This window comes from Psammomys obesus, unplaced genomic scaffold (assembly GCF_907164565.1).
Source record: "Psammomys obesus unplaced genomic scaffold, mPsaObe1.curated_primary_1811, whole genome shotgun sequence".
NCBI classification, from domain to species: domain Eukaryota; kingdom Metazoa; phylum Chordata; class Mammalia; order Rodentia; family Muridae; genus Psammomys; species Psammomys obesus.
Window position 1 is genome coordinate 37,531,977 of NW_026585644.1, and position 18,147 is coordinate 37,550,123.

The 18,147-nt window shown below is 46.7% G+C and overlaps 1 protein-coding gene across 4 annotated transcripts in view; it reads left to right on the forward strand.

Moving 5' to 3' along the window:
• The window catches only part of Ehd3 (EH domain containing 3), a 40,428-nt gene that overhangs the window by 5,048 nt on the left and 17,233 nt on the right, over positions 1 to 18,147 (forward strand). The window contains exon 1 of one of the 4 annotated variants that reach the window (XM_055627465.1): positions 4,295 to 8,086. The exons of 1 other annotated variant lie outside the window; for it this stretch is intronic. In XM_055627465.1, the coding sequence (XP_055483440.1) occupies positions 7,860 to 8,086 (227 nt within the window). In that variant the 5' untranslated portion in view covers positions 4,295 to 7,859. Of the gene's footprint in view, positions 1 to 4,294; positions 8,087 to 8,118; positions 8,782 to 9,181; positions 9,205 to 18,147 lie in introns of those variants that run through there. 2 more of the 4 variants (XM_055627489.1, XM_055627481.1) reach the window with 2 other exon arrangements.

Below are 18,147 nucleotides of genomic sequence, written 5' to 3' on the forward strand. Positions count from 1 at the left end.
GAAGAAGAAGAAGAAGAAGAAGAAGAAGAAGAAGAAGAAGAAGAAGAGCAAAAACAAGAAGAACAAGACCAAGAAAAAGAAAAAGAAAAAGAAAAAGAAGAGGAGGAGGAGCTGCGGCAGTCTCTGCTCACAACTAGCCAATTTTAGGTTGGACACATAAGCTCCTCTCCACTCACATTGCACCTGCCTATTCTCCCATAGCTGCTGCCTCAACCGTTAATTTACTTCTTAAAATGCTGGAGCTTTTGCTAAACTAAAGGGCAAGGGGAAAGCAGCCAGGATGAAAGATTGCTCAAGAGAGGGTATCCCTGGGGAGGCAAAGCTTTCTGCCTCCCTGGGCTCGAATTTCCCTCTTTTAGTATCTCTCCCTTCCCCTTTGAGATTGATGTGAGAATTTAAAGGCTCCCCTTCTCTGTGTAAACACGTGTGTCACCAAGGCAGGGTGTGATGGTGGAGGTGAAGAAGAGGTTCTCTAGTTAGGACTCACATGTCTCATTGGTTACAAATATTCCACCTTTGGAAGCTGAGCTTCTCAGAGAGAAAACTGAGCTCACTCAGCAAGCGTTTTCATAAAACTAGATATACCCCACAGCCTCCCAGGGTTAGACCTTCCTCCTTGAAATGGTGGGCTTCCCAGGTGACTGCTGCTCTGCTGTCCCTGGGGTAACAGGATGACATCATCTTGTACCCCCAACAGCTGCTAAGTAGGATGTCGAGGAGATGACTAATATGGGAAATATTCTTTCTGGGCATTTGGGCAGCTGGGCTCAACCTGAGCTTTCTTGGTCTGCTTTCAGGTTTGTAAACTTCAGGTTTATAAAGTTGTCGTAGTTAGGGTTTCTATTGCTCTGATGAAACACAAATGACCAAAAAGCAAGTTGAGGAGAGGGTTTATTTGTCTTACACTCCCATATTGTAGTCCATCATTGAAGGAAGTCAGGAAAGGAACTCAAACAGGGCAGGAACCTGGAGGCAAGAGCTGTTGTTAGAGGCCATGGAGGGTTGCTGCCTATTCGCTTTCTCCTCATGGCTTGGTCACCCTGTTTTCTTATACAGTAGTAGTTCTCAACTTTTCTAATGCTGCAATAGTTCCTCATGTTGTGGTGACCCCAACCATAAAATTATTTTTTTGTTATTTTATAAGTATAACTTTGCTACTGATTGTGAATTATAATATAAACATCTGATATTCAGAATATCAGATATGCCACCCCCAAGGGGGTCACGACCCTCAGGTTGAGAACCACTATTTTAGAATCTGAGCCTACCAGCCCAGGGGTGACACCACCCACAATAGATTGGCCTCTCCCTTATCAATCACTAATTAAGAAAATGCCCTACAGCTGGATCTTGTGAAGGCATTTTCTCAATTGAAGTTCCCTCCTTTCAAAGGATTCTAACTTGTGTCAAGTTGACATAAAACTAGTCAACACAGTGGTAAAATTCTCCATTTCATTATTTCTATCACAGGCTTCCCTCCCTGTGTAAGTATTCACTTATTGGAAAGGAAGTAAATTACTGTTTGTTGAGGATTTGCCATGGATTTATGAAATTGTATTGATCTAGCAGATTTACTTTATTCTCCTGACAACATTGTGAATTATCAATATTAGGCCTGGTTACACATGTGAGGACATTCTCATAACAGAGGTGACACAGGTGGATATGTTCCACCTGCCTCCCAACCAAGTGTATTGAAAACTTAATCCCCAATGCAGAACTGTCAGGGGTTGGGCGTAGAGTAGTCATTGGGGATATAATGGCAGGTGTTTAGGTCCACAGTACTCCTCTTCTTGTAAATGAATTGCTGCTGATTACAAAAAGGCTGGAGGCTTCAAATTTAATCTCTTATTCTCTCAACTTCTCTTTGACCTTCCTTCATGGTACAATGTAGCAAAAAGGACCTTGACAGTTGACTGCCTTTTAGACTTTTTGGAATCTAGAACTATAAGCATATAAATTTATATTCACTCTGAATCGCCTTGCCTGGGGTATTCTGTTATGGCGTCACAACTCGGACTAACACAACTCATACTCATATGATCCTCAGCAGGAGCAACTGGCTAGCCAGGGCATTTTTCTCCTGTAACAGATTTTTTTTTAAGGTGGTAAAATATGGTACCAGATGGGAGGCATACACTGACCACTTGGAGGATAAGTGGCTTCAAAATACATGTACAATGAAATGGGATGAATAACATCATGGGGATCGTGTGAAGTGGCTTGGAAACAGAGAGAAGGAGGAGAACAGTTTACTTCTGTAGGAATGCTGCCGGCTCAGCTCTTCAGAACAGACACTGAAGAGTGGAGTGGAGCCTGATATAGCCCATCAGAGAGACGGAAAATGGAGGAATGATGTACTGAGGGCAGGGCTTCTAAGGAACCATGCATGGTAGAAGCAGGAGTCTTAGTAGAAAGACCCTTGTTTATTCGAATGTGAGGCTCCAGGAGGCTCACGGGGCTGCGGAGGTGGGGTGGTAACAAAGTGAGTGGCACCGAAACGTTGTTCTGATTTGGGGTGACCGTGCCTGGGTGGTACTTCTTGATTACCCCAGCAGGACTCAAGCTGCCATTCTAAATTGCTGCTGCCTTTTCTCATCTTCTCCCTTTATGTCTGTCCAGTGTTGGTGGTCTTGGTGCCAAAGAGAAGAGAAAGGAATAGAGAAAGGCCCATTTCATAGTGACATCCCCAAACGATTGCACAAATGCCACAGCTCCCACTATTAGCAATTATATTCCTCGGAGCCAATGAGCCACCCTCAGTTAGAACACAAACGAACCAGAAGGAGCTGCTCATAGCTTATTAGGTGCTAGCTTATTAAGTAATGCATTAAATATTAAAGTTATCGAGCATTAACCTTATCAGTGGCTTATTAAGTAGCTTATTAGACACGATACAGGGCAGTAGCATGACATGAATAAAAGTTGTAGTGATTACACTGAAGAGCTAATGATACAGAGAGACAGTCTTAGATCAGGCACTGAGCTAAGCATGCTTTAAGCATTCTTTCCTTTAATCCAGACAAACAATGCTGCCACCATCTCTTCTTTGCAAACTAGAGAGCTGAGTTCTGAACACAAAGCTTCTTGCCTTCAGAGTTGTATATCAAAGACCAAGCAGGCAAGGAATCTGTCATAGGTGGTGTGGCTGGGCACCCTCCATGTGCACACACATGCACTCTCCCTCACACACATATGGTCAGCATAGGGGTTGCTTACTGGGTTGGAGCAAGAAGATTTAGAAATAAATGCTACTGTAAAACGCTGGGTGGGACACATGTTGAGTTCCAAGGGAACTGCGGGGAGTGGGATGCTCTCTATGAAGTCCTAAATGAAAACTGAACTAAGATGCCCTCCAAGCGTGTGCGTGTGTGTGTGAGAGAGAGAGAGAATTCACTTTAAAAGTAAGGTAATAATACATACTCAGTTCAAGATATGGATATATCTAGGAATGGAGAAGAAGCGGCAAAGGACAGGAAGGGAACAGACACGCTATTTTTATAGTTGCTGTTTTTTCTGATTTCTGGACTAGATGCACTCACCAGAGATTTGTTATAGTGTTAAAATATGTTTTAAAAAAACACACAGAAGTCAGTTCTAGTTTGTTTGTACCCACAACTGTGAAAATTTTCCAATTTTGCGCATCCAAGGACCAAATGTTTTAAAATAAAGGACGGACAAGAGACTAATAAATCAATCATCAATTAACCATAATCCAATTTCAGAACTAAAACATTACAGATACAGTGAAAACCCTCTATATACTCATCCTTAATTCCATTCTCTGTCCCCAACAGACAACACTCTTCAGAATAGTCCACATTTTTTTATTTTTCTCTCTAAAAACCAATGTCCGTATATATGACTCACACAAAAGACAGGGTAAGGTTTCACTCACAACTAAAACCTTAAAGAATGGGGTTAGAGAGATGGCTCAGAGATTAAGAGCAGTTGCTGCTCTCCCAGAGGACCAGAGTTCACTTCCTAGTACCAACATCAGGAGGATGACGATCATCTGTAGCTCCAGCCCCTGAGAGTCTGACTTCCTCTTCTGGGTGCAGCAGGTGCCTGCACGCACGCACACACGAACGCACGCACCCACCCACGCAAGCATGCTCATTGAAGTTTAGCGAAATGGAATTAGCCTCTGTGCAGCAGCAGCAGCAGCATACCTCTGGCTTCATTCACTCCCCACTCATCAGTACAATATTCATTTTGCATGAGCGTGGCTCCTTCTAGCCACGCGTTTTTCCAGGCACTTTTGCTTGCTGTAATTTTTGGTTGTTAAGAATAATGCAACCACGAACATTCTTACCCTTATATCTCATGTGTACATGGTAGATTTTTCTCTGCATAAAAATTTCAGTGAAGCTGCAGGACACTGGTAGGTAGGAGAACATGCCATGTTCAGTTTTACTAGATGATGCCAGGTTGTTCCAAAGCAGTTGGTTCAATCTGCCATGCGCTGGTGCTGTGTGAGAGCTGCTTTTCCTGTTTGCTCTCCAGCGCTCAGGACTGTACAGCTTTCTTGTGTCCTGCCATTTTGTTATTGTGTGTTGGCATTTCTTCAACTATGAATAAGATGCACCATATTTTCTAATACCTGTAGGACACTCGTGTAGCTTCTTTTGTCAATGGAATTTTATTTTTAATTTTCCTAGTGGAATGTCGTGTGTGTGTGTGTGTGTGTGTGTGTGTGTGTGTGTGTGTGTGTGCACGCGCGTGTGTGTTACTGGATAGTGAACCTAGGGCCTTGTACATTCTAGGTAGGTGCTTTTCCACTGAGCTATACCTCCCTCCCTCTGTTGAAGTTTCTGAGGCAGGGTTGACCTGGAACTCATTCTGTAGCACGAGCCCTGAACGTTCTTTCACATGTACATGTGTAACTGGTATACACAAATGTGCATATGTGTGTTTGCTTGTTTGTGGGCACACATGTGGAACGCTAAGTCTGAGTGCATGTATGCATCCATGTGAGGACTGAAGTCAATACTGAGTGCTTCCTCCATCACTCCCCACCTTATGCTCTGAGGCAGGGTCTCTTCTAAAGCCAGAGTCTGCAGTTTTGGCTAAGGTGGACTAGACACCTTCCTCAAGGAATGCCCTGTCTCTGCCTGAGTGCTGGGATTACAGTTAGTACACACACACACACACACACACACACACACACACACACACACACTGCTTTTACGTGAGATCTGGGGATCCAAAGTCCCATCCCCCAGCTTCATGGTAAGGGCTTTACCTACTGATCTCTCTCTCTAGCCCTCGGCCTTGAACTTGTGATTCTTCTACTTCAGCCCTCTTAATTTTTACTAGTTCGAAACTTACTGTTCTTTTTGTTTGTATTTTGGGTGTCTTGCTTAAGGGTTTCTTCTTGACCTACCGTGCCATACCCGCATTCCCTGCGGCAGCTTCTTCCTCTATCAGGTTTCTGTGTTTGCAGGCATTTTGACCGTCACCACTGTATTGGTCTACCTCTATGCTGAAAGCACATCATGTTACTGCAGCTGTGAACATGCCTCACCATGGCCAGTTATACTGAGCTGTTGCTCTCACTGTTGTTTTCCTCCTCTTCCTCCCCCTCCTCATTATCCTTCTTGTGAGTGGACTAAGCTATTTGTGCTTCATATACACCTTAGCTCCACCTTGTTAATTTTCATAGAGAACCCAGTTGGAATTTGCACCCCTGTGCCACCCAAATGTCTGTAATATTGCCTCTTGGGTTCACATGTCGGCACTAACATAAACTTTGAATCTAAGTGGTTTCCCAGATCTGGCCACACTGCTCAGAAGAAGACAGTCCACTTTGGAGTTCAACAACAGTGTCAGGGGACCTGAGCTAAGGAAATTCTATTCAGCACCTTCTCAGATGGTCCCCACAGAAACCTCATACTGTCAGCACACCCCTCCACCTGCCACTCCAACAGGATTGTTTCATGGGCAACCCACAGAGGCTCAAACATATCCTCATTCTACGACCCTGCCAACTTCCTCAGTCAATGCAAGAGCTTTTCCAACCGTCTGTTTCCCAGTGGTAGAAAATCTGAAATCGCCCTAGGCTTTGGGTCATAATCCTTTCCTCCTTCATGGCTACGCCAGAGTCTCTTGACCGTAACCTCTTCTCCTCTCCCATTGCTGCTGTTCCTTGCATTCTGGACAGTTTCCCCCGGCCTCCAAACCTCCAGATGATGCTCCTTGACTCCCCAGCCCCACCCAGTCCATTGGCGACTTGTCTTGTCTGCTGAAGGGAGGGCAGTGGGAGCTCTCTGCCTTAGTGGGGAGGAACGATTTGCCATCACACTGGTTGGAGCAGTTTTAATACTGCCATTACGTTTGCTCATCGTTGTTGCCCTACCTTTTGCCGCAGCGGACTGATGTTCCACCACGGTCCTTGGCATTGCTGGAGATGATATGATATGATCTTCCCCACAGGGATGCTATGAAATCGAGAGCTCGCAGGTTTTCTTATATCTCACCAGCCCCTGCATTTGGTGAGCGTTTTGTTAATACAGAAATTATTGGTAATGATATGTTTTGGGGGGGAGGGGTTCCCATTTCTTGTTTGGCTCCTGTCTTGGTCTGCACACCCTTTCATGCCCAGTTCTCAATCATCAATTCCACGATCCTCTCTTCCACATTCTTGAACTAACTGTTAACACTGCTCCGGATTCACCAAGGCCTCCTTTTTCTTCCTCTTTTTTTGTTTGTTTGTTTGTTTGTTTGTTTGTTTAAATAAAGGCTTTTTACTTAGTCTCAAATGTCTTCCACCCTTCTCTCTGTTCATCCTCGATGATCCAGCTCACGGCCGTTTCCATGATGCCTTCAAACTGACCACAAAAAACAAAAGGTGATTCCCTTTTTCATGTCCCTCTCTCGTGTCTGCTTCATCTCCTAAAAGTCTCAGCTTTGTACTTGTACGTAGTTGTGCAAATTAGGTCGCTGCCCTTAACACTCTCTGCCTGTATGAGGTTTGCTGGGTTTACCAGTTTTATAGGGAACGAGGAAGGAAAACAGGGAGGGAGGCAGACCATTTTGACTTCACCCCAGGCCAGGTAAAAAGTTTAGTTACTGGTATTTTTGGTTATTTTATGTCACCTGTCAGGGGCACCTTCTTTCCATGCCCCAGGGAAAATACGGTAGAGTTTCCTCCCTGTCCCCGCTCCCTGCCCCAAATAAATAGTCTCCAGAACTAATGTCCCCAAGGGAACTGACCTCAGTAACCAATGGACCTGGGTCTCAAAACAGGTGGAGTAGGTCAAGGCTGTCTTAGTCGCCATCCTTGAGAGGGCGCTGCTCCCAAGTCAAATCCCCAGGGCTGGGAAAGAAATGCCAGTGCTTTCCACCAGGACTCTGGCAGCATCATTTCGCAGTCCTGCGCGGCCGCAGAGCGCCTGCCCACAGACATGGCGGCGCCCTGCTCGGCTTCGCGTCGCCCGGACTGTGGGGCCAGAACGAGCTTTGCCAGTTCTCCGGACTTCCTGCACGTCTAGCATTTAAACGCGAGCCGGGGGCGGCGGGATGCTGCTGCTGCTGCGGAGTTGTGTGGGCTGCTCCCCACTGCCGTAGCGGAGCCCGAGCGTCCCCTAGACACGCATCTGGAGAGACCCAGGACCCTCACAACGGCTTCCCGGCAGATTCGCCTTTAGTTTCCAAGGTTGCAGGTCTCCTGGCTCAGCCCGCAGCATCCTCCTCCTCAGTCCATCTGCGGATGAAGCAGGGACTGGGCTGGGTCCAGCAGTTGGGGCAGCCCGGGCCATGGTGCATCTGAGCCCAGTGCTCCGGTAAGGTGGCAGGAGAGGAGGCGCTGTTCAAGCCAGGCGGGTGTCTCTCCGGGGAGCCTTCCCCAGGCTGCCACGATGTTCAGCTGGCTGGGTAGCGATGATCGCCGCAAGAAGGACCCTGAGGTCTTCCAGACGGTGAGTGAGGGGCTCAAGAAACTCTACAAGACCAAGCTGCTGCCCCTGGAAGAGTATTACCGTTTCCACGAGTTCCACTCGCCGGCCCTGGAGGATGCAGATTTCGACAACAAGCCCATGGTGCTGTTGGTGGGCCAGTACTCGACTGGCAAGACCACCTTCATCAGGTGAGCTGCAGCAGGGTGCTGTGCCTTCAGGGTGGCCTGGAAAGTCTTCCATTAAGGGTTCTGAAGAAATTCCTGTGGGAGGTCTCCAAAGTTGACCCTGCTGCCAAGTGCCCAGTGAGTCCTACGTGATGTCTCTCCCGCTGTTCTTAGCCTGTGGTCAGTTTGAAGCATCCAAATTAAGAATCATCCCTGTTGTCTGTTCTGTACATCGTGAAACGGAGGTGCAGAAGGAGCCAGACACCTCACGCAGGGAAGGTGTTATACACAGCCCTCCCTTTGGCTAGGACCTCACCTCCTGTCTTCCTAAGGGCTCGGCAATACACAGGGGAGACTTACCTTTGCAGCTGAGTCGTTCCCATGGCAATACACAGGCCTGGGAATAGGGGCGGACTGGGGACCCTGAGGCCACTTGGTTTTTTTTAAATCGTTTTTCCTTCTCTCTGACAGAGCTTTTAGGCGTGTCTTTTAAGAGACTCAAAAGATGTGGAGCGCAGAAGCAGAATAGTTTTAATAGGTTTCCTTCTGTGTTCTTAGTCGCTCAGTAATAATTAAGACTCCAAAGTAAAGGACATACTGACATGCTTCATCCAGCCCCTTGACTTTGCAGGCGAGATAGCAGAGGTGATGGGGAGGTTAAGTGACTGTTGAGAGCCTCCCAGTGTGGCTACAGACCTCGGATGCAGCCCTAGGTACAGGTGAGGAAATGTCAGCTAAATGTCTGTAATTTTAATCGTGAGTCTTCCTTTCCTTTGACTGATAGAATTTGGGGGCTGGGGGCACCCTCAAGAAGTATGCAGGCACTCAGAGAGGAGACCGTGTCTTTCCCATCAGGGTCGGAAACATCCCTAACTCTGAAGAACAGGCCTCTCTCCACCTTCAGTGTGTACAATCCGCAAGGCTGGGCTGCTGTTTTCAAATGTTGGGGAGTGCTTATGGCCCTCCAGGCTGAGAGTCGCACTCTTACAGGTCTGGTGTCCTCACAGAGCCCAGGGGTGCCCATCTGCAGGGGGTTTGAAAGCAGCGGTCCTCTTGCTCCTGGGTTGGCATCCGTGACGTACAGAGCATGTGCTTTGGTGAGGAGAGCAGCGGAGTTGACAACCTGGTGACTAATTTTCTAGGTACTAATTTTCTCCAGTGCTAAGCTTCTGGGAGCAGTGTATGTGTGTCATGCTAACCTGTTGTGTCTGAACAGAGTGCCAAGTCATTTGCCTTTGTAGAATGGACAGTCTTCGGCTGTAAACTTAACCTGCAGTTTTGCCAGGTCAAATGATTGCTAAAGTGAGGGACTGGGGGTCATGGCTTGTGAACTCTGATATATTTTAAACATGAGAGACGAATCCATTGCTTTTTCACTTTTTAAAAACTCTAAATCACTTTTCTTTTTCAAAAAAAAATCTAATAAAAGCTTTAGAGCTCTCTTTAGAAAACTATGTGTGTACCCTAAATTTACCTGTGGTGTTGAGTGGATTTAACTGGGAACACAGAGGGAGAATCTTGGGTTCAAGATCAGCCCTTAATTTTAGTTAACACCTATTGATACCAATTAGAGATTCCTGGGTTGTGCACACAGGTTCCTCTGTGAGCAGTGGCCTCTACCCTACTGGGTTTACACCTCAGGGCCAGTGTGGGATATCTGCAAACTATTCTGGGCTTTCCACAAGAAAGCCCTGACCCTCTGTTCATCCTTGGTCAAGACTCTGAGGACATTGAGCTGTTGGAACATCTCCTTGCCATAGCAAGGGCACTTGCAAGAAGGTAGCTTAGGTGTCTGAGCCTCTCCAGGGCCCCAGCTCCGGGGAGTTCCCAGCCCCTGGGAAATGGGAAGGAAAGAAAGGCAAGTTTTGAAGAGCAGGGTCACAAAGCAGCAGAGAGGTTTCAGTGCCTTTGTGTGAGATGCCCTCCTGATTTCGCCTGAGTCATCACTGGCTGTTACTAGGTCTGAGAAAATGGCAGAATGAGGTGCCCCCCCCATTATTGCTTATCTGAGGGAGACAGAAGGCTAAGGAAGGCGAAGCCCTCCTCTTTCTTATCCTCCTAGTCCAAGGGGCCTCCCTTCCCACTCATGGCAGTAACTGAATTTAGCTCACACACCCAAAGATGTTTCCCCTCTAGAAAGAGAGTCATCCGGCTGGGCAAGGGGGGCTGTAACACAAGGGTTTTCCCAAACCAAACCACACATTTTTCTTTCTTCTCATTAAATCCAACAGTTTCATTTATTATTAGAAAGAAAAGATGAGAATAAACGTGAAAAAGAAACTGTGCATAACCAATAACTCAGGAAAAAAAAACATTTAAAATAATATATTTGCCTTTCCTGTACTTACAGCTATACTCTGTTATAGTCATGCCATGAATGTAATTTTGTAGGCTAGAGTTTTTTTATTTAGAGTTATAGTGTGAATATGCCCCCGTAATCTTCATTTTATTGGCTACATAATATTTCACATAGATACAATTTATTTCATAGGTAGTTGTTTCTTAGTTTGTTTCTTAGTTTTGAGCATCTCTGGTTGTTTCTAATTTATTTGCTGCTGCAAAATTATCCGGCATAGTGTCTTCCCTATAGATTAGCCTTTTTTTTTTTTTTTTTTTTTTTTTGTTGGTTGGTTTTGTTTTGTTTCAGAGCTTCCCAAAAGCAGAATTACTAGGCCAGAGGTTATGCTGCATTTTTCATAAATATTTAACAATAAAAAAAAAACCTTTCTGTATTGAGTCACATTCTGCAATTGCCTTCCAAGATGATGGTACTATCACCCCACCCCCAGGAACTACATCCCTATCTAGTTCTTAGGAGCCTTCCCATCTCTGTCTGAACCTAGATGAAAACTTTTCCAAGGATTTGTCCCCTTGGTTCCCCGTCATTATTGGCTTTTTGGCTCCTGACTGTCCATCCACTTTCAGTTCTGTGTGCTTGCCATGAAGTCTTGTCTTGGGAAGAATCACACAGAAAGGACATTCTTCTAATAACTAATTAAACGTGCTATGATCTCTGCCTGAAATAACTTCCCTGGCCTAAGGCCCAGCAACCCAGAGTAATAAAATAAACAATAAATTGGTCTGTGGGCTGCTCCTTCCAACACAGTCTGTCTTTTTTGGAGCACAGTAGCTCTGTGTTTCTGGCAGCCCCCTTCCGCCTCTGCTGTTTCTCTTGCTGGCCTGAAGCTTCAAGCCCTCCTTCTTTGGACCTGCTGGACCCGTGGCCAATCTTTCCTGCTGTTTATTTTCTGTGCCTCCACTGTCTGCTGATGGTAGAGGTGGACAGGGGCTAGTCCAGGTAACAGTTGATACTGTGGTCTCCTTGGGCCTTGCCTGGGCTGAAGTGGAGAGGTCCAAGGCTCAGAGGCCCCAGTGGAATGTCTGGGTTGATCTTGAGCCTCTTCTGTTGTAAGCCTTGGACGACGAGGGGTGGTAGGTGCTCTGAAGGGAGGACAAAGTAGCTGGCCCTTTGGACTGCTTACAAGAATTCTGCAGCCTCCACAGAGGTGACAGATGTAGTGTTTTCCTGTGTTTGCTCCATCGGTTACCACTCCCCAGGTGGGTGGGGATGGGGTCCCAGACCTTACATTGGACTTTAGTGATCACCTCGGGAAAGATGGTTTTTGAAAACCACAGGTAGAGAGGCCACCATCCCAGGAAAACCCACTCATCTATGGACTCAGTTCTGCCTGCAACAGTACCTATACCCCTTTAGGGCTCTCCCATCCTGAGTCAAAGGATGCCGTTTTAGTGTCCAGGGTCCCAGTCTGTTGGGATCAAAGTAGGGCTGGGTAAATATTCAGTTGCTTAATCCAAGGCTCATTGGTTACTGAAGGGAGCAAAACACTTGAGACTACAGCAACTGCCTCAGGTCCTGTTCTGGAATCACCTTGAAGCCAGGCATCTGGAAGGCAGTAGAGACAACACTGGGAGAAAGGTTTGCATCCTGTTCCCTTTGGCTGCAGGACAAAGGTCCTAACCCAGGCTAGGTCAGCAGAACCTGGGCTCCCCCACTTCCTAGTCAAAAGACTGACAAGGAAGGATAAGGTAGGTTCCTCCATTTCCCTCTGACCTATTTCCTTATCCATACTATGTGAATCTTAGCAACCATCTCAGGGGAGTAGGAGAGTTCAGAACCAATAGCGGGGGGGGGATATCAGTCTCTCCCCTCTTTCTAGCTGAGGATGATCCTCAGGAGGTGGGGGGCAGCCTCCTTCCAGTACCACTACAGCTGGGTGAAGGTGAGGGCATCCTGCCTCTTCATATTACAGAAGGGCAGAGAGGAACATGATGGTAGAGTAAGTGGTTTCCCAGATAGGCAAGCTTGTCACAGGGTGGAGCCAGCAAGGAACCACCCAGTCTGAGCTCTAAACTGTCGTGCTGCTTCAAGCACTTCTTCCCATAGCTGAGGGTCTGTGCACAAGACACTGTGGCCAGTTTTCCTGGGGCATGGAGCCAACTTTTCTTAACCTAGGTGTAGTGTTTTATCTACTTTGTGTCTCTATGTGTATGTTAATATCTCCCTAAGACTCAGTCAGGCTGATGGGGCAAGAATTATCCTGACCTTATTTTAAAGTGGAAGGACTCATGGCTGAGGGACCCAAAGATACAGATGTGTAACACAACGACCCATTACACAGGACAGATGTGCTTTTCAAATGCGCTTAAACCATCCTCAGAAGAAGAGCTGTGAGATTTGCTGCTGCGGAAGGAAGGGAAGAGTGTGTGGTTTGTGGGTGAGGTGGGGATGAATCTGTTAAGGCTTCACGGAGGACACCTCTGAACTGGGTTTAGAGACCAGATGGGAATGCGCCTAGTCCCTGCAGGCAACACTGAAGGGTTCATTTTGTCTAATTATTGTTTGTGTCGTTGTGGAAAAGGTCTGTGCTAGCCCTTGCTTTCCCAAAGCCTGTGTATTACCTCAGATGGTTTAACCTCTTAGCTGTCATCATTAGAAACCAGGTTTCTCTGTTTTATTAGCCAGGGAGGTGGAGGTCATTTTTTTAAATTTTTTCAGTTATTTACCTATTTATTAATGTTGTGCGTGCTGTGTGCCTGTCTATATGATGTGTGTGTGTGTGTGTGTGTGTGTGTGTGTGTGTGTGTGTGTACTGTATGTGGAAATCAGAGGACAACTTGCCAGAGTCCATTCTCTTCTTCCGCCATGTCAGAGATCAAACTCAGGCTATCAGGCTTGGTAGGAGGCATCTTTACACACTGAGACATCTTATTGGCCCTGCTGTTCTTTTGAGCAGCTTGTCCAGGGTCGTGTCCACACTAGATTTTGTGTGGGTTCCTAAGCCACTTAAGAGAACAGCAAACCCTTCAGTAGACTTGGGGCACCTAACCCTGCATCTCCAACAGCAGTTGGCAGCCCCCAGCCCCTGTAATTCCTCCCCCCACCTCCCTGGGGTTAGTTGCAGCAGCTACTTAAAGGCTGGGCCTCCTTGCTGGGTGTCTGAAAGCAAGCCTGGTTGAGATTCTTGGCTCTATGCCCTACCCTGCATACTTAGGTCATCAGTGAAGCAGACCACATACTTAGATTGCCAGCTAAGCAGGGCATTAAAAAAAGGAGGAAAATGTTATGAAATAATTTCTAGTTAAGAAGCATACGAAGAAAAATCGCCCTCGTGGGGAAAAATCAAGTTTGTGTTGAATTTCCCCACACATATTTTATGGTTTATGGCAAGGGAGAAAAGACACCAAAATCCTTTCAGTGTTTGGGACCTCGAATTTGGCCCTGAACTTGGACATGCTATTTTTCAGCTGACTCTACTGCAAAGCCGAATTAATATTGTCATGTCGTGGTGTGGGTAAGGCTGATTAGGTGGGATGGTATAGGAAAACAGCATTGGCCACATGGAGGAAGCTGAAGACACAGAGTAAGCATAAACACAATATAAGGAGTGTTCTGTCCCTCCTTATTTCATGTGTCCCCATCTCAGCTGGTCCCACCCAGGCTTGAATTAACTTTTTTTTTTTTTTTTTTTTTTACACAGCTGTGGGAATGTTTTCACCCAGGAACAGAGGCAAACTGTCCCACACCCTGTAAAGAAGTAGTGCATGAGATTCCTCAATAGATTTTCCTTTCTGGACACAGTGGTGGCTTTGTTCAAGGGGCACCGGGTGCCACAAGCCATACCCAAATGTCTCTGAGAAATGTATCCCATCCAGTTCCCTGCTTGGCCCGACTGTAGCCTCTAAGCATGCTTTTGGCCTCTTTAGTCTCTGGGTTTCCCCAGACCCATACGTGGTCAGCAAGTTTTAAGTCACGTGAGCATAAGAAGCCAGCAGACCCAGCCCAGGGCCCTTTGCCCAGGCACCCCAGGTGGTGGCTCCGCAGCTCCCCTGGAAGCTGACCTGTTAGGCTGGCCAGTGTCACCCTTTGTTCATCTGCTGAGTACAGCATGTCTCCCAGAGCTGGAATCTGAGACGCCTTCTAAAGAACATAGCTCATTGCTACTGTGCCCTCCTTCATTCTGGGCATTTTTGAGGCTGCCTCAGAATGGTTCTTTCCATCCCCTTCCTTTAGCTGTCCCCAGAGTTCCCATCCACACTCGACACACCTCCTCCCTGGGTCTGCAAAAAACTTAGTAGCCAACACTGACTGTCCCAAATTGACACACGGATTCTCACAGGGAATCTGGGACACTGTTTCTCAGTGTCCTTTTGAAAACCAGAGGGCCAGGACCTGCTCCTGTCTTCTGATAGCAACAGCATTTGTATGTCACCTGCAGTTACTGAGGCTGGTATGCAACCAGGAGCTGAGTTTCTGGAGACGGTGTGTCCCCGAGTTCATGGGTCCCAATTTCTCACCTTTCCATCAGGCCCTGGCTCTAGCCAGCTTCTTGCCAAATCATATGCTTTTGAAGCTTATCTCACTTTTTGTTCCTAGTTCCACTGGGGGGGGGGGAGCATCATTTTTGGCCTGTCCCCAAAAGTGGCTGCATTTCCTGGAGAAGACTTAAGTCATGAAAGGAGACAATGGGTATGTCGATTAAAGGCATGGGTTCTTAAATCCAAATGCCAGGTTCGAATCCTAGGCTGTCTGAAACTGATCCATAGATGGAGCAAATTAACTTTTGGCTCTTCTCCTTTAAAATGAGGGAGAAAAAATGCTTGATAACAGGTACCAGTGAAATACATAACACATGTAACTAATTTTAGCCTCAGAACAGCCTGCGAGGAGGATTTACTTCCTAGGTTAGTGGTTCTCAACCTGTGGGTCGTGATCCTTTTGTGGGTTTGAGCGACCCTTTCCCAGGAGTTACCTAAGACCATCAGAAAACACAGATATTTATGTTACAATTCACAACAGTAGCAAAGTCACAGTTATGAAGTAGCAATGAAAATAATTTTGTGGTTGGGGCTCATCACACCCAACGTGGGCAACCGTATTAAAGGGCTGCAGCATTAGGAGAGTTGGGAACCACTGACCTAGGTACATTTGACAAGAAGGATGCTAACACAGCCCAGCAGATATGAATATGCAATGAGATGAACCATGGAACATTTAGAACGACGCCTGGCCTATTACGGGCAAGAAGTAAGCCTGAACATGATGCCCTCTGTGGTAGAGGGAGGTGCTAAGGCCATGGTGCTTAAATTAAGTACCTTCTAGAGGACATACCCCCACATACTTGAGAGATCTGCTGGTCCTGTCTCACTCAGGAAGTCCCCAAGGGAAAAGTTCACCAAGAAAGCAGAAAGCACAGTCCTATGTGTGGCTTTTGTGTTTATTCTCATCGCAGCTCTGGCACAAGTTCTCAAAATGACCCTCTGACTGGAAGATACCCTTCCTTTATACTTGCGGTTTTCGGGCTGGGATAGTGGAGGTATGAGTGGCTTCCCAAGGCAACCAAGACTCACAAGGCTTCCCCTGCACTGCTGCTGTCGAGTTAGGCCCTGAGCAGATCAGCAGCTTCCTCTGAGGTTGAGGCTGCTGCAGCTGCTCCACAGGCTCCTTGGGGACAGAGTCCATAGCAACTCAGCCCAGGAACTGCGGAATAAAGTCCAGCTCCAGATGCCTCCTGGAGGCACAAATAGCCTGCCGGGGAACCAGGGGAAACAACGCAGCAGGCCTCCCTGGATCCCGCCCACCCTGGAGAGGCAAAGGATGGCCAGGAGCTCATACTTGGGCCAGGAAAACTGGGTCCCTAGCCCCAGAGCTGCCCTGTCTTTCCCTGGGCTGTGGTCAGCATTCTTGGAGGTGGTTTTTCAGAGGAGTCGAAGATGGTGAAAGAGTGGCGCCAATGTCTCCCTCAAAGGCTTGGGTTCCAGACCCAAGGTAACCCTTTTCAGCTTCTTCAATGTCTACCTCAAGTGCCACAAAAGAGAGAGCATTATCAGACTCTCAGAATATAATGTGCCACTTACATTAGAATTGCTATTACATGCCAGCGGTTGTTCTTAGGAAAATGACAGGGTTAATATGGAGCATGCTGTAATACCTTGGCTATGTGTTTGAATCAGCTGGGAACCTTCTAAAGAGGAGCAATTGCTAAGGTCTCATCCCTGACAAAGCAGGTTAGGACCACCAGAGTAGAGCCCTTGCTCCATCAGCTGATGGCTCCTCAAGGGCCTTGAACATGTAGTCAGTACTAAGAACTGGGAAGTGGGGCCTCAGGCAGTGACCTCTAGTGCCCACAAAAGAGGCTCTGGAATTGTCCTCTGTCTGGCCAGTTTAACCCCAGGGCAGATCTATGTGTAGTTTATTCAGCTCAGCCTCCCACTGTCTGTGTCCTGACTTGTCCTGGGATCCTAAAAAGCTCTGATGTCCATTGTCCTTAGTGCCTTCTCCCTGACCAAACATGCCCCTTTGCTCTTGACCTTTACAAGGGGCAGCAGCATTGGGCTCTCGTTGCCCAGGCCTAGGGAAGAGCAGAGAGGTGCCTATCTTGCCATATACCACAGCCAGATTTTCAGAAGCAACAATCTTCCTGCCCTCCCCCCAAGAGTGCCCATCACCAAGGGATGAAAATAAATGGCTGCAAATGATGCAATTCAGAAGTCCATTCCTGGCCCAGTGGCCCAAGAGACAGGAAAAACACTGGAGATCACATTGGCCAATCTCCTAGTGGAAGAGACTGTGAGACCCTGAGCAGGGAAAGGGCGTGCCTGGGGCCCTGCCTGAGCAGAGTCAGGCACAGGAAGTAGAAAGTGAACGTGTTAAAAACCACCCCACAAAAATAGGCAACCACTCTCCCTCTCCTTCCCATTTCTCACTGAGATAACCTGTCGGTTCCTGTACTGCCATTTTTTTCTCCCTTCTAGACTATAGAAACTGCTACCAGGTATCAATAGGAATTTCACTAAAAATCACGTCTGTGATAATCCATATAATGGAATTCTACAGAGTTATTAGCAAGGGTAAAGTAAATCCGGGTTGCTGTCTCCCAAATGTGTTAAGTGTGAAACGAAACCCTTGTCTATCTGTTATCGGCATAACCATTGCAGACTTATGTAAATTCCTGCCTCTAAGCTGCACAACATCCTCTGTGGTTACTAAGTCTGCACAAGCTGGGGGCAAGGTGTGTGTGTGCAGGTGTCAGGTATAACAGAAAAGCATCAGCAGTTAAAGGATAAATGTTGATCCACTTCAGGTAGAGAAGATAAAAACCAAACACTTAAAAAAAAAAAAAAAAAGAGCACAGTTAGAATCTCCACCCAACAACCTGTCTGCAGACTGAAATATTAGCAATAAAACTGCCCACGCCCAAGGACACAAGGGAGAAAATGTGTCTTATGCAAGGACAACATGAGGTGTCTTGAGTGTAGTCTCACGCTGGCCTACATTAATTGGGTAATGACAAGTAGGAAGGTGTAAACTGCTTAAAAACTTCAGTGCAGGCCAATGAGATGGCTCAGTGGGTCAGGACTCCTGCCGCCAAGCCTCATAGTTTGAGTTCAGTTCCCAGGACTCGGAGTGGAACTAGAGGGCCAGCTCATTAAAGTAACCTCTGATTTTCACACAGGCATAGGGACACATGTCAAGATGTACACACACATACACACAGACAAAATAAAACTACAATACAAAAATAAATAAATAAATAAATAAATAAATAATAAAAAAAAAACTTTCG